This window comes from Montipora foliosa, chromosome 6 (assembly GCF_036669935.1).
Source record: "Montipora foliosa isolate CH-2021 chromosome 6, ASM3666993v2, whole genome shotgun sequence".
Lineage (NCBI taxonomy): Eukaryota > Metazoa > Cnidaria > Anthozoa > Scleractinia > Acroporidae > Montipora > Montipora foliosa.
This window is the reverse complement of record NC_090874.1, coordinates 51,424,574-51,438,700: the sequence shown is the minus strand read 5'-3', so window position 1 is coordinate 51,438,700 and position 14,127 is coordinate 51,424,574. Positions and strand designations below refer to the sequence as shown.

General features: G+C 36.4%; 3 protein-coding genes across 3 annotated transcripts in view; 1 reads left to right on the top strand and 2 right to left on the bottom strand.

Annotated features, from left to right (window-relative positions):
• Positions 1 to 4,727: 4,727 nt before the first annotated feature.
• On the bottom strand, positions 4,728 to 10,191 carry LOC138007677 (AP-3 complex subunit sigma-1-like). The gene is made up of 6 exons (XM_068854720.1): positions 10,035 to 10,191; positions 9,713 to 9,804; positions 9,309 to 9,420; positions 7,086 to 7,157; positions 6,133 to 6,240; positions 4,728 to 4,928 (listed from the first exon to the last, which is right to left on the bottom strand). The coding sequence occupies exons 1-6, from the start codon at positions 10,101 to 10,103 to the stop codon at positions 4,788 to 4,790; spliced, it is 594 nt and encodes a 197-aa protein (XP_068710821.1). The 5' UTR covers positions 10,104 to 10,191; the 3' UTR covers positions 4,728 to 4,787.
• A 1,438-nt stretch (positions 10,192 to 11,629) lies between these two features.
• Positions 11,630 to 12,900, bottom strand: LOC138007676 (calcyclin-binding protein-like). Its single transcript, XM_068854719.1, has one exon. It carries the CDS (start codon positions 12,812 to 12,814, stop codon positions 12,134 to 12,136), a length of 681 nt encoding a protein of 226 aa, XP_068710820.1. The 5' UTR covers positions 12,815 to 12,900; the 3' UTR covers positions 11,630 to 12,133.
• Position 12,901: 1 nt separating this feature from the next.
• The window catches only part of LOC138007675 (alpha-mannosidase 2-like), a 42,078-nt gene continuing 40,852 nt past the window's right edge, over positions 12,902 to 14,127 (top strand). The window contains exon 1 of the mRNA XM_068854718.1: positions 12,902 to 13,146. Coding sequence (XP_068710819.1) covers positions 13,027 to 13,146 — 120 coding nt within the window. The 5' untranslated portion in view covers positions 12,902 to 13,026. The remainder of the gene's footprint in view (positions 13,147 to 14,127) is intronic.

Here is a 14,127-nt window from a genome sequence, read left to right as displayed (position 1 = left end):
TGTATTGCTGAATTGGAATTTACTGCTCATGCTCTTATCAATTTGATAAGAGAATGAGCAGTAGAGTGATTTTCTCTGAATACAAACTATGCAGGATAGAATATTTTGTACAGCCTTTTCGCATATTAATTTTTTGCTAAAGACAGACTAGATTGAAATTGGTCTATAATTAATATGATATCAAGTGAAGCTATGATCTTCGCAGTTATGAGAGCAATTTTTGCAATTGTGTAGAGAAGCCTGAAAAATTCAGGACTTCAACGGGGTTTAATTGAACCCGTGACCTCGCCATTCCGGTGCGAGACTCTAACCAACTGAGCTATGAAGCCACTGACTTCAGTCAGTGGCTTCATAGCTCAGTTGGTTAGACCCGGAATCGCGAGGTCACGGGTTCAAACCCCGTTGAAGTCCTGAATTTTTCAGGCTTCTCTACGCAATTGCAAAAATCGCTCTCATAACTGCGAAGATCATAGCTTCACTTGATTTCATATCTGCAGTTCACATATGATTCGTTTCATATACCATTTCATCATTAATTAATTAATATGATCTTTAACATGCCTAGATCCTTTTTTAAATACATGCAGGAGTAAATCTTAGCTTAAGTTTATCAGGAAAATTTCCCGAAGTAAAAGACTCATTTAATTAAAATTAACGAGAAAGTGGTTCAGCAATGTGATCTTTCAGAAATCCATGTACTGTACACTGTCAGTAATTACTGGTAGATGCACACCCAACAAGTGTCCCTTAATTAATCCAATGGGGAACTTAAGCGACAGCGACGGCAACAAAACCTCATCTCACAAGGTAAATTTGCATTATTCTTAGACTAATCACTTCAAGATTATTTCAACCTTTTTCGTGTGACAAGGGTGTGGTAGTTCCGTAAAAGTGACACTGGTCAGAATTTAGGGGAGAAAATGAAAATTTCTCCTCCAGTGCTGACATTCTTCATAAAACCTCAAATTTGGCTATTTCATGTTGATGTTTTGCAGACCACAAAGAAATGGACAAAAGTGAAAAATGCACGTGCAGGGCGTGCAAAGCTATTGCTTCGCCATTAAGTATGCAAATTTGTGACATTCTTAGCTTAAGTTCCCTAATAACACCTGAACCACCACCCATTGACAAGGAAAGTTGTCTGGTAGAGTGGTATTAATTTCAATTGAGTGTCAAAAGTAATCAGCAAATTGCTTTGGTTTTGCATTACTCCACTCAGTGATTGGTTCAAAATTCTCATGCTACTTTTTCAACCAATCACAAGTGGAACCAAACCCAATCGTGCACAAGTTTTGTATCGGCTACGAGTAATTACTTCGAGTTTTGATTGGTTCACTGGATTGTCCCTGTCCTTTTTGATTGGCCAAAGTAATTGGTTTTGGTGATTGAAACTCACTCTATTACACAGAGTAAAGTCTCAGTCCCAGGGGTCAACAGGTTAAAGTCTAAACATTTGCTAGCTGTTTATAGCAACAAGGTGAGTGTAAAGTTAAGCATTGTTATTTGGCTAAGAGAAATGCAGCTGTTCATCTTAACTTGAGGTCCAGAAGTCCGTTAGTGGACACTTTGTGACGTTTATTATTCCCAGATGCAAGTGATGTTGAATTTGAGGAGAAGACCAAGGGGACACTTTAATTTGTTAAAAGATAATTATGTGGATAAGGTTATGGTATGTTAATACCAGGAGCAGCACAAGTTTGAAAGCTTTGTAATGATACTATACTTTCTTTTTACAAATTCCAAGTGGTAATTCTTTACCTTGAACCCAGGCTCCCTCTATTTTTTTACCTCCCATGAATAAGATATGTAGCCTAGGTTTTAAATAACCAATAAATTAAATAAAATTCTTGGTGTCCTTTGCACCTAAAATTTGTCCAAGTGGGGTGAAATGGGGCAACCTGTGGCCTTGTAAATTTGTCCAAGTGGGGTTAACTGTGGCCTTGTAGTTTGCTTCAAAGGTGGGGTATACTCATAAATTATACTGGACTAAAATGGCAGAGGACAAAAGAAACATGATTGGTATTCCAATTAGGCCTTGCTAATTAGGTATTGTCATGTTTGCTTTGTTCTTTTGTTTTATAGACACTAATTATTTCAGATCTGGAATGTGAAAGACCAGCCCAAAAGTGGAATCAAACAGCCTTCTAGTAATCAAGATTATGAGACCAGTGATTTACCTTTGCATAATAATTATCTATAATAATGTCTTGAAAGAAAAAGGACTGCAAAACATGCAACTTGATACAAAAATGATGAAGTTCGTATACAACCATAGCACAAAATTACCACAAGTATTATTACAGTAAGGTCTGCATAATTGTACTTTCAGCTGATATACAGAGACATGTAACAAAACCGTGATGCACTTTTGTTGCAGTAACTTGACATCAAAATTTATGTAGATTGTACAGTGATTTTACTGCCACAAAAATTGACAAAGTAAAGTTGGTATGAGAACACTGCATGTGTGAAGAGGCCTTCACTTGAATTTTTACAGACAAAACCCTGTAATTGACCATTCAATTTGGCTAACTCATTGTTGTACCCAACTCAAATCACTCGTGGTTAAGAATCTGTGTCTTACATTTGCATGATGTCACATTCATATTATTTTAGTTGATATGGAAATATGTGAAACAAAAAGGTTTCATTTCCCAAAGGATTTGAATTGAGTACAAAATTGATTAGCCAAATTGGTCTATAACCATAACCATGGAGCTACAAAAATATGAATAAATTAATATATACTATTGACTGGTGTCCTCTCCTACTCTGTCTTTAATTATAATTAAAACAAACCAATATTCAATTAACTCAATTTTAACCACTCAGAATTGGTACATGTAACTTCTTTTTGCATCCTAACATGGCCGACAAATAGACCATGCTCGTATTCTCAGTATTGGATTTGAACTAGCTTGCAATAATGCGGGGAAATCTTTTCAAATGCAAATACTTCTTATTATATTCCCCTGCATTAGTCTCCATTGCAAGCTGGTTCCAGACCAATCCTGAGAATATGAATGTTGTATATTGAAAGGCCATCTGAATAACTATTGAACACAAGTTTTTGTCTTTTTCTATTTTGTATTTATGTTAATAACTTAGTTATGTGTATACCATGCCTAAATTAAAAATAGGATGTCGTTTTCTGAATTTTTTTCTTAGTACGGATGATTGTCATACCTTAAAGAAAAATAGTGTTAGCTTGAAATACGCTCAAGACATGAAATGGTCAGGAGTAGTTTACTGGGCATATGGATTAGTACTTTAGTACCAATGACTAAGAGCAAAAAGTACACAAAAGGCTCCTAAAACAGGCATCGTTATGGTTATGTTAGTAAAATTAGCCAAGTTTCCAGCAGTTAACGGAAAACCCATTGACTCCTGGAAGTGAGACTTAACAGATTTTACTCTGTCAAATGCCAACAGATTACTCATCAACTGGGGATGTCATAGGATGCCTGAGGGGTCAATGGGTTGATTGCAGTGGTCTGATTCATACAGTCGACTCCTGATAATTCGAACCTTCAAGTAATATATCAAACCCGAGAAGGAGTTCTTCATCGGATATCCAAACACCGAGAAGCGAGTTGAAAAATGAGGCTGAAGGGCCAAGTTTTTTAACCGATTTCGAGGTGGTTGGATATCTGATGAATCACTCTTTGGAGTGTTTGATATTGCTTCTCAAAGGAATCAAGGATCACAGTTGGCGAAATGTTATGCTAATTAAGACCACATATCCAAACTTCCTTCACGGTAGTGATTTCTTTTGTTTTTGGCTTATGAATTATTATTGAGTTGAGAAGGAAAATTGAAAAAGGTGAGTTATCGGGTGTTCGGAGTCAAGCAGCAACCCTAGCACTGAAGTTAAATGTGCCCTAAAACCAACAAAGCATGGAATGGACTGATACGTTTTGTGTAATGTGAAAAAGGACAAAGATCACAGGGCTGCTTCAAAATAAATAAAATGTTTTGGACTGCAGTACACTGTTTGTTTTGTGATGTATTGACAGACGAGGTTCAAGTTGTCAAAGTTAAAAACATAGAAAGCATGACCCAATGGGAAACGAAAATTGCTTTGAGTTAGCAGGAGGTTCAAGTCACTGAGCATAAAATTGCAGTAAATGTATAACTAAAATCCAGGGGAAATCGATTTTGGTTCAAGTTGGCACAAGGTGCGAGTTAGTGTGGGTCCAAGTTATTGGGAGTTGACTGTATTATACATGTACCCTAAGCAAAAATGAGGGTGATAATAAAATTATTATTGGATGAAAAAAGGGCCAAAATAATTCTCCATGTGTTTATGACTTGGGACAGGAAATGGCTCTTGAGCTTATGTAGTGTTTACTGAAAAGAATTAATTTTCTTGCAATTTGGCCAAGCAACAGTCATTTCATAGACCTCTTTACCGTTGTGTGCTTAGTTACCTGGCCTTTAAATGAAAGTGAGGCTAGTGTTGACCTTGTTATGATACAGGTCTCACTGCTTTTCTCATGTAAATTCTTGCACAAAATAAAAAACACCATTAGCATTAGAAAAGGAGGGAGGTCTGTATCATAACAAGGTCAACACCAGCCTCACTTTTATTTAAAGGCCAGGTACCCAAGCACACAACTGTAAAATGGTCTATTTGCCTTTGATTTGTTATAATACATGATGTGTGAATACATGTACCAGTAGTTTCGTATAATTTACAAACTTAGGGTAAAATTATTGCAACTCCATTGTTGATTTAAATTTAATAACACTATTTTCATAATAAAATAGAAATTATATGACTTTGTTTACTTGAAAGATGGCAAGTTAATGTGTGGTAGCGAGGGCATAGAAGGTAAATTAATGTTAGGTTTTGGAATATTGTGTAAGCTTGGACTAATATTTCTAACAGCTGACATGGCCCTCTGTGGTGCAGCACTGATTCCAGCCTACAAAAGAAGATGACATGCATTAAATATTTAAGGAAAAAATAATTAACAATTATTTACCAAGGTGGAGGTGAATAGTGGGGTATATCATTTTACTGAGCCATGAACCGGTGAGGCAAATATCCACCACTTTCACCTCCACTGAGGTGAATGACGATGATACTAATAGTAACATGTGTTGAATAAAAAGTGAACCAAAAAAATCTAGGAGGTGAATAGTATTTGGCTAATCACCTCTGAGTTAGCCAATCAGCAAGCACAGAGAGCACTATTCACTTGTTTTATACATGTACATAGAAACAGTACTGTAGGTATTCTGCAGTTTCAGTTCTAAATATTCTGGGTTCTCTTCTTTCGAAGATATTACATGGCCGCACAGGGATAAAAAATTATCTGCTCATGCTGATAGTATTTTCTTAAGCGCAACAAAACAAGTGAGAGACACTATCAGTGTGAGAAGATAAATCTGTATCCCCAAGCTGACGTGTAATGTTCTGTGTATTATAATAATTATACATGTAGATACTGAAGAAATGACTTTGTCCAGATTAAAGACTACTTGTTCTATGGATTCATTTTTGAAATGGCAAATGTCGTCACCATGCATACTGTGTAATGTGAAACTCTATAGGAAAGTTATGAAATCATGATAATGTCAAATTGAGCCATGCAAATGTTAAAATTAATGTAGTACAGAACAATAACATTATATTACAGCTTGAGCGTATCTTATAATGAAGGGGAAGCTTGCATTTTATTGGCTAATGGTGTTAGTTACCATGACGACAAGTGAAAGATGAGATAATATCTTCTGGCACTGTGCACAGTAAAGATATGATTTTTTTGGGAAAATGGAAAATCCTAGTATTTCATCAGTCTCTATAATTATAATAAAATGATTTAGCAATTAAATGACAAGCCAGGTTTTTCAGCTTTTTTCCTCTTGGTCAGAATTTCCTTAATTCACTGGTACATTGTGTGCTTTTATAGCATACAAATTTGCAAGGAGTGTAACATTCTTCATCATTTTAAAAGGTCTTAAAGTACTGTACAAGCAAAAGATACTCTTTACTTCACAAAGTATTTTGATACTCTCAAATGAAAATTATTTGCTAAAAAAAGCTCAAGGATCTCCGTATCCTGCACGTACAGTGAAAAGAATCCATCATTACTGTATAAATTAACATGTGATTACTTACTGTACCTCTGATTTTTCTAGTTTATTCTGAGCTTCAATGTGAGTTAAAATCTCTGACATATTAGTTTCTAACACCATTCCACCCATAACTATCTCTTGGAGGATATAATGTACCTGCATGTGAAACAAATTGAACACTTAGATACATGTATGTTACATGGAGAAATTTAGGGCATGAAAGTACATTGTATGGACCCAGATGCCATATTTTCTAAGTATCTTTACGTAATATAAATTATTTACCTTACTTTGCCAAAAAACCAATGTCCCATAATTAATTAAGGGAGTCAATTTAAATCATCTTGGCTTTGATGAAAAACGTTTAGGTCTTTGCTATGTAAATTGTAACTGTTGCCGATGACTTTTACAGTACATTTGACAGGGTGTTTCTTATTGTGAACCTATGACAAGACCTTAACACACAGGTTGATCTCCCAAAGAAATAACTGCCACAATAACAGCTTCAGTATCTCAATAACTAAATTACTAGTAAACGTCTGCCGAGACTGGACATGTTTCAGCCAGCACATTTTCTCTGAAAGCAACATCTGAATTTCAATAAATGCACAATCTTGCATGGCAAATATTGTCCATAAACATGCAAGACTAACAATGCCCCTTCTCCTCCTCCCCCTAACATTCTTGATATTTCGTCCACAAAATTTGACTTGGGGGAGCAACACTAAATAATTGTATTGATTTTATTACAGAATGGCATTAGGAGCAAGTTTACTATTAGATCTAAATAATAATTCTTATTATTGTTCAACAACTTTAGGTTTTTTAATTAAAAATAAATTTTCTAAGCACGTAATAATAATAATAATTTTTATTTGAAACAATACGAGATTGAAAAGGAAAAATTGTTTTGAAATAACATTTAACCCAGAAAAAAAAAATAACTCAAACAAACTAGAACAAGTCCTGAGTGTGAGTTTTGTAAAGTTTAGCATACGTACCTTATCCATGTGAAATATGAGATCCAGCTCACAAACATTCTCAAAGCATTTATCTAAAGTCTCCACAAACACCTTGGCAAAACAATTAAAAAATATACAAAAAATATTGAGAGGATATAGCAATACTTAAAATTATGTGCTTAACAGCGAAGATGCTGGTGACAATGAAGTAATCTAAGAATTCTACATTAGAAGAACAATTTGAACATGAGGTTTAGCAAACAATATTTAAACAGTGAATAACACCTGTTACAATAACAGGAAACAAAAATAACAATAATAAAAATTAATTATTATAATACATGTAATTACATAATGACCTAATTGACAACACCCTGCAGAGGCTTTTCAGAGTCAATGAAACATCAATGATGCAACAAAACTGGATAATGTTTAAGAATCCCAGTTGAGTGGAGCAAAATTAAACCAGTTGGCTATTTACATGTACAAGGGCAGCCAAGACGTTGAACCAGGGATTGCAAGGAACAACTTCAGATATACATGTAGTTCAGAATTAGTCTTAGTCCTTGACCACTTGGACTTGTTGCTTCCAAGAAATATGCCAGGATAGCAGCAGGAGGCAATGTACAAATTTTTACATTCTAAGGCTATTCTCCATTTGGTGTCAACAGCTGTTATTGTGACCAAAAGTACTATTTAGCCTTCTTGTCACTTGCAAGATTAGTCAGCATGTTTTTTTGTTTTTTTTTAACCCCAAGGCAGGCGTATCAACTCTCCTGGATAATCCAGGAGACTTCAGATTTTGGACTGTAAAATGTATCTCCCGGTCTCAAGAATATGATCTGAAATCTCCTGGTCAATTGCCAAAGTTTGTCCTTTCTAGTGAGAATCAACTTTCGCAACAATAAAATTTCAAATACTTTGTGTTGTTTGAGTTATTTTAACATCGATAATAACAAAATTCCAACATTTGTTTTCCTCATACCAGTAAACTGTTCTTGAAAGTGTTGCTATTGATGGATTGTAATTTATTAAGCAATAATGTGATTGGTCCGAAATAAACCAATCAAATAAAATGTTGCAATGCCAATGATGATGGTGATTTGTGACAGCGTACTTTCTTTTTGCATAAAGGACGTAAAATGACGTCACCAGAAATGACGTCACAAGCATTATGACGTCATCTATCATCCCACCCCTATCAATTCTCAATGTGTGAATACTTTGTGGGTTGACAGCCCTGCCAAGGATATTTTCAGCTACATATATTTGCATAAAAATGTAATTCAAACGATCTGCTTAGGATAAGAACAGAGACGATGTAATTGCATATGCTTACTGGTAATACAGATTTTTTTATCTCAACCAAGGATGTTTGCAATTGGTGAACTTGTGGTTAGAATTGATGTACCACATTGGAGGGGACATGTATGCCCTAGGACACCCCAGTTAACAAGTAAAATCCTCCAGATGGCGTTGGACAGAGTAAAATCTGTTAAGTCTTACTCCCAGGTGTCAATGGGTTAAAAAGCAACTTTCTGATTCGGGATATTGTGTGAATAGTCATCTTACATAATTTTAAGGTTACAAATGATAACATTGGTGAAGGAAAGTACTTGAGCTATAATAACTTTAATGCTCCTCTAATTGAGGGGACATCAAATGAAATTTAGGCAGATCAAATCAAATGTTAATTTTTGACGAAAGGGGAGAACTTGGAGAAAATCTTCTTGGCAAAGTACTGAAGCAACAAACTCAACCCACATAATAGGGAGCTTAAACAACGACAACGGTGATGGGAACAAGAACGTCACAAATTTGCCTACTTGGTGGGCAAAAAACAATAGCTTTGCACGCTCTGCAAGTGTGTTTTTCACATTTGTCCATCTCTTTGCCTTCGTCTGCAAAACAACGTCAAATAGCCAAATTTGAGGTTTTATGAAGAAAGTCAGCACTTAGTGATAAATTTTCATTTTCTCCCCTAAATTAAGTGCTGTTTTGACAAGTGTCATTTTTGAGGAACTACCACACCCTTTTCCTATGAAAAAGATTGAAATAGTCACGAAGCGATCAAAGTAACACGAATTTATATTTTGAGATGACATTCTTGTTGCCGTCGTTGCTTAAATAAGGTCCCTAATATGACAGTGAGTCCTAGAATTAAACCCAGGCCACGCTAATGAAAGTAAGTACTCTCACATCACTTTGCATAGCCCAAACTAAAGCTGCTTCTCAGATACAGTACATACGTGTAGCTTTTACCTGTATGAGATCAAGAATTCCAAGCTCACTTTCCGAAGAATCCACACAGAAAACAAAATAAAGGGTTGCATAATGTCTGTAGATAATCTTGAAGTCCGATCCACCAATCAAACTAAAAAAGAAGGTTTGCAATGAACCATAGTTTGTTTAAAACAATAATATAAAAGCAGACAGAAAAGATAAGTTTTTCGATTCCTTGTCTTGTTTTGTATCAACCGTTCAGTCAGGTTTACGATGTTATGTTTTCACTAGGGGCAAAGGTCAGTAAAATAAGGGGTTTTACTTAAAATAATGTTTCAAGTGTGAACATGGAGGTTCAAGGCAATTTTCGAATTTTAGTGCTGCAGATCTTACTTGAGAGCTTCCTCCTACAGAGATAATCATTAACAGATGTTGCTACTTACGTTCCTCCCTCTAAGAAATTACAAACATTGTCATCTCTTCTTGAGACGATGTGAAATGTCTCTCTTATAATTTGATGCTGCATGTCCTCCGACTGAAAGATGAAATCAAAGAGACAATGGGGATTTAACGTTCGTGATTTTCTAAATTCTCCTTTCTAACGTCCGAGGGTCATAAGAATTCGGATATTTCTGTATAGAAATACAACCTGGAAGAAGACACTAATTACGTGATCAAAAAGACAGGATTCTGGATGCCTGTTTATGCTCGCCATATCACTTCGCCTATTATGTTCTTAAACAAAATAAAAGAGTGAATAATTACATAATGAGTAAAGAACTTGCTCAATCGTGGTTTCCCATGGTTATTGAATACAAGGATCGCCTTGATCATATTAAAGTACGGACAATAAAAACGAAAACTACAAGCTCTGCCCAGTAAATCAAAATGGCGGCCACAACATTAGCCACAACCGACCCTCTAGAAAGGGTCACATTCATTCAAATTACATGAGGGATGACAAAACTTAATTTGTGAACCCACTCCCCTCCAAAAAAAGGCTGAAAGAAATACCTTGTATTGGTCATACACCGTCCTCGTGAAAATTCATGCCACACAACCGCTTAACCCAGATACAACAATGTTTTTTGCTATGTGACATAAAATATCACGTCTAACTGAAAAACAATTGTCACGCGTGTGTGTTGTGTTGAGAGGGGAGGGGGGGGGGGGGGTGGATGGTGAGGATTTAGGAAGAGCAAGGAAAGCTGGTTCAATTTCAGCCGTGAATTCTCAGATAAGGAACAGTGTAGTGCTTTATTAGATGACAGCAGGCTCTTAAACCTCCTTTCCTGTCTACTTGAAACACAAGCTTGGCCTGAAATAACCGGAAGCCTTAGTCTGTCATTACAATGGAGAAAAAGGCAGCTTCTCTGCCATCATTGTCTGCTCTAATGTACAGCAGTCCGGCAAAGTCCAGCAGGGCCATTTAAAAGCTGTAGATAGTTTCCTTTTGTCCCATCACCCCTCAGCCTGCAATATTGACAACAATGAAAAGCTGAAAAAAGCAAGAATCATGGCACTTTTGTCGCATCATCCCTTCGACAATAACAATCAACAGAGCGCAAATCTACTGAACAGGGTGAAAATAATATAGGTATAAACTTCTAACAGGCATATTTTACTTGGTTTGCAGCTGCTACCTTACTGAGCCTTTCAATAACATGCGGACTCTTAAATTCAAAGGTCAACCAACAAATGCATTTTTCGCTACCGTCAATCAAATGTTTGGCAGCTCCTCCGAGCTTCCAACTACTGTCGAGCACGCAGTAATCAAATCACATCGTTGAGCCCAGTTCAGTCAACATAGTCGGAAGCTGGGAGGAGCTGCCGAACATTTGATTGACGGTAGTGAAAAACGCATTTATCGGTTGACCTTTGAATTTAAGAGTCTTCATATTATTGAAAGGTGCAGTAAATTGACGCATTTTATTAAAATGTGGTAATCAGCTGTCACTGAGGCTAAAGGGGTATTTACATGAGACCGGAACAAACTCAGTCTGGCACGAGTTCATATCGGTCTCCGTACATTTCTCTTTATGCGTTTACATGAGAATGGCCTGAGTTCTTACTGGTCTCATATAAATGACAACAAATCACTGGCAGGGTCCAGAAATTTCAAGCCTGTATGCCTTTGGGTCACCCATATATTTGTTAATGGTTAAAGAGAATCTCCAAAGGATGGCAAATGATCCACATTGACAATCAAAATAATCTATGTGTATGATGTCCAAAACCTGGTCCATATGGATAATCTCATGACCCTTGGATTCCTCTTAGCAAAACTAATGTTTCCGAACAGTGCATGGTTATTTGAAGACAGCAAAAAAATGGAAACAACCAGTCAACACTCCTTATGATATGGTTCAACTTTATATTTGATTTTTCCTTTGTTTCAGATTATGATAAATGAGTAATATTATTAGACAAAGAAAAACAAACTTTATCTGGTTTGCACAATTTAAAACCAAGAAGAAGTTTAAATCACAACACTTATACCCAACCTGGTTTTATTGCTTACACAGCATTGACTACAAATTATTGAATCCACATTTTCTTGCAAAATGACAATGTTGCAGACTTAGGTTACAAACAACCTTGGTTTTGGTAGTGAGATCTGATTACAGACTGCTTGAAGTCCCTGTAGAGTCCATCAAGCAACCTAATTAAATCAGTCATGCAAACAACATAAATAGCAAAGGCAACTTGACTGATGCCAACTGGGTACCGTAACTGGTTGTAGCCTATGCTGGTTATGGGAATAATTTTCATGTATCCTAAACTGATCCATTTATAGGGGTCTGCATCACACTATCAAGAACAAGTTATCAAGTACATAAACACAACGACAAGTGTTTTCTTTGTTACAGTGTTTCCATGGGGTTCTGTTTCTCTCTCGACTCTGTCCAAGCCTTTGCAATGGTCCTCTTCATCTCATCGTCACCTTCATCATACATCTTCCTCATCAAATCCATTATGCCCTCCCCAGGGTCTTTGCTTTCATCAAACTTCTTTTCCTGTTTAGTCATCTTTAAATTTTCAGTTGTTGTCAAACACGACCAGTTCTCCTCTTTCTCCTTTTTCAATAATATAGTTACTTTCCCTGTCTTAATCTTCACCGAGCTCGAGTCTGGTACAATAGGATGTAACAAATGAATCATCTGAAACTGATAATTTTTTCCTTTTAGACCAAGTACGCGTAGCTCGATTGAACGGTTTGTGAACTTGGAGGACACATTCTCTTCTGGGAGCTTTTCGACCTCCGACAAAGTTATGTAAATTTTGACGAATTTAGGTGACTGATCCCAAGCATAGGATGTGATTTTTGTTGAGGTAGCTTGTGGCTTTCTGGCAATTGGCTTTTTGGGTTCAACCTCTGTTTCGTTAGGGACCTCCATGGAACTTTGTTTGTCTGCAGCACTGATTTGTCGTTCCACGCGTTCTAGCTCATCTTGCAAGAGTTTCTTCACTCGAGGCCGAGTTGCAGTTGAAAGAAAGCTTTTTAGTTCCTCTTTTACCTCCTTTAAATCTTCAACTCTTTCCATTTCGTTGAAAAAGCCTCCAAGATGAAGTAAAAGGTGATTCAGCAAACTTCAGAGTTCAAAAAATAGCCCATGTGGCGTAGGTCACATGGGACAAAGTTTGCGTGAGAGTCTTGACTAGTCACCAGTTTTTCTCGAAAGAGTCAATAACATTGCAGTTCTAACATATGTGAGAGTTTAGTATACTTTTGTTTTGAAATTCTTGTGCTCCAACCATGAGAAAATGGATCGTCCTGCTTGGTGGAGGCATGTTTTGTGTCCTTTTTCTATCCATGTATTTTGTTGTGGATCAGCTGGGGAAAATACCTACCTCTCAAGAAGTCTTCAAAATTGAGGTACCCGTATTAAAAACTCGTGTCACTAGTGAAATTTTCACGCTAATAATTTTTGCACGCGTCACCTGTATTTTGACTTGAGAGCTAGCTCACAAAGCTTATCCGGTTGTCAAATTAGCCAGAAATTTATAAATTTGGGCTATTAACTTTTGAATACTTGGCCATTAGATAATGACTTGTTTTTATAATTTTTTAAGGATTAGTACACACAACTAATTTTATGAATTGAAAGGTCGAGCAGCTTTATAAAGGTGTACAGGAAATTAATAGGATTACATTTGTCAGGTTTACAATTTTACTTCAAAAAAAGCTTTTCAGTAGTACAATTACTCTGTTCTCTTTTCAAGAAATACATTTAGATCGGCCTAATCTCAATTGTCTAGACGGGATCGCCATTGCTTTACTTACAAGCTCCAAGTGCACTTATATTATTAATTAATAGCTTAGCAAAGTATGAATGAAGGATGTTGCGCAGTCCGCAAATAGCCTGACTTCAGGCTGTATTTTTTCGTTTTTTGTGGTCTCGTTTGCTCTGGCCCTTTAAGATAAACGTAATCCAGCAAGGTCGACAATGTGCTGGTACAGGTAGACCACATACCAAATTCAGTACACCAGAAGTCCATCAAAATCTTGTTCAGCTTGTTGTCCCCTAGCTTACTTTGGAGTGGTTTTCTGTGTTGGTCCACTTTTTGGAGAGTGAGAGAAAAGAGAAGTGTTTCATTTATTCATTCATTTATTTATTCGCCATAAGGGGTACAAGAGAGAGAAGAAAAAAAAAGTCTTACTGTTAACAATCTCATGGCGAGGAAGCCCAAAAGAAGCCAGCAGGCTTATAGAGAATGGGCTCCCTCAGATAAATAAATAGAACAGAATTTTAATTTTATGAGGAAAAATGGCAGAGCTACCGTAAAAATCTTATGATAAATTAGATAGTCATATTGATCATAATTAGGTTAAAAAACAGAGAAAGAGAGGGAAAAA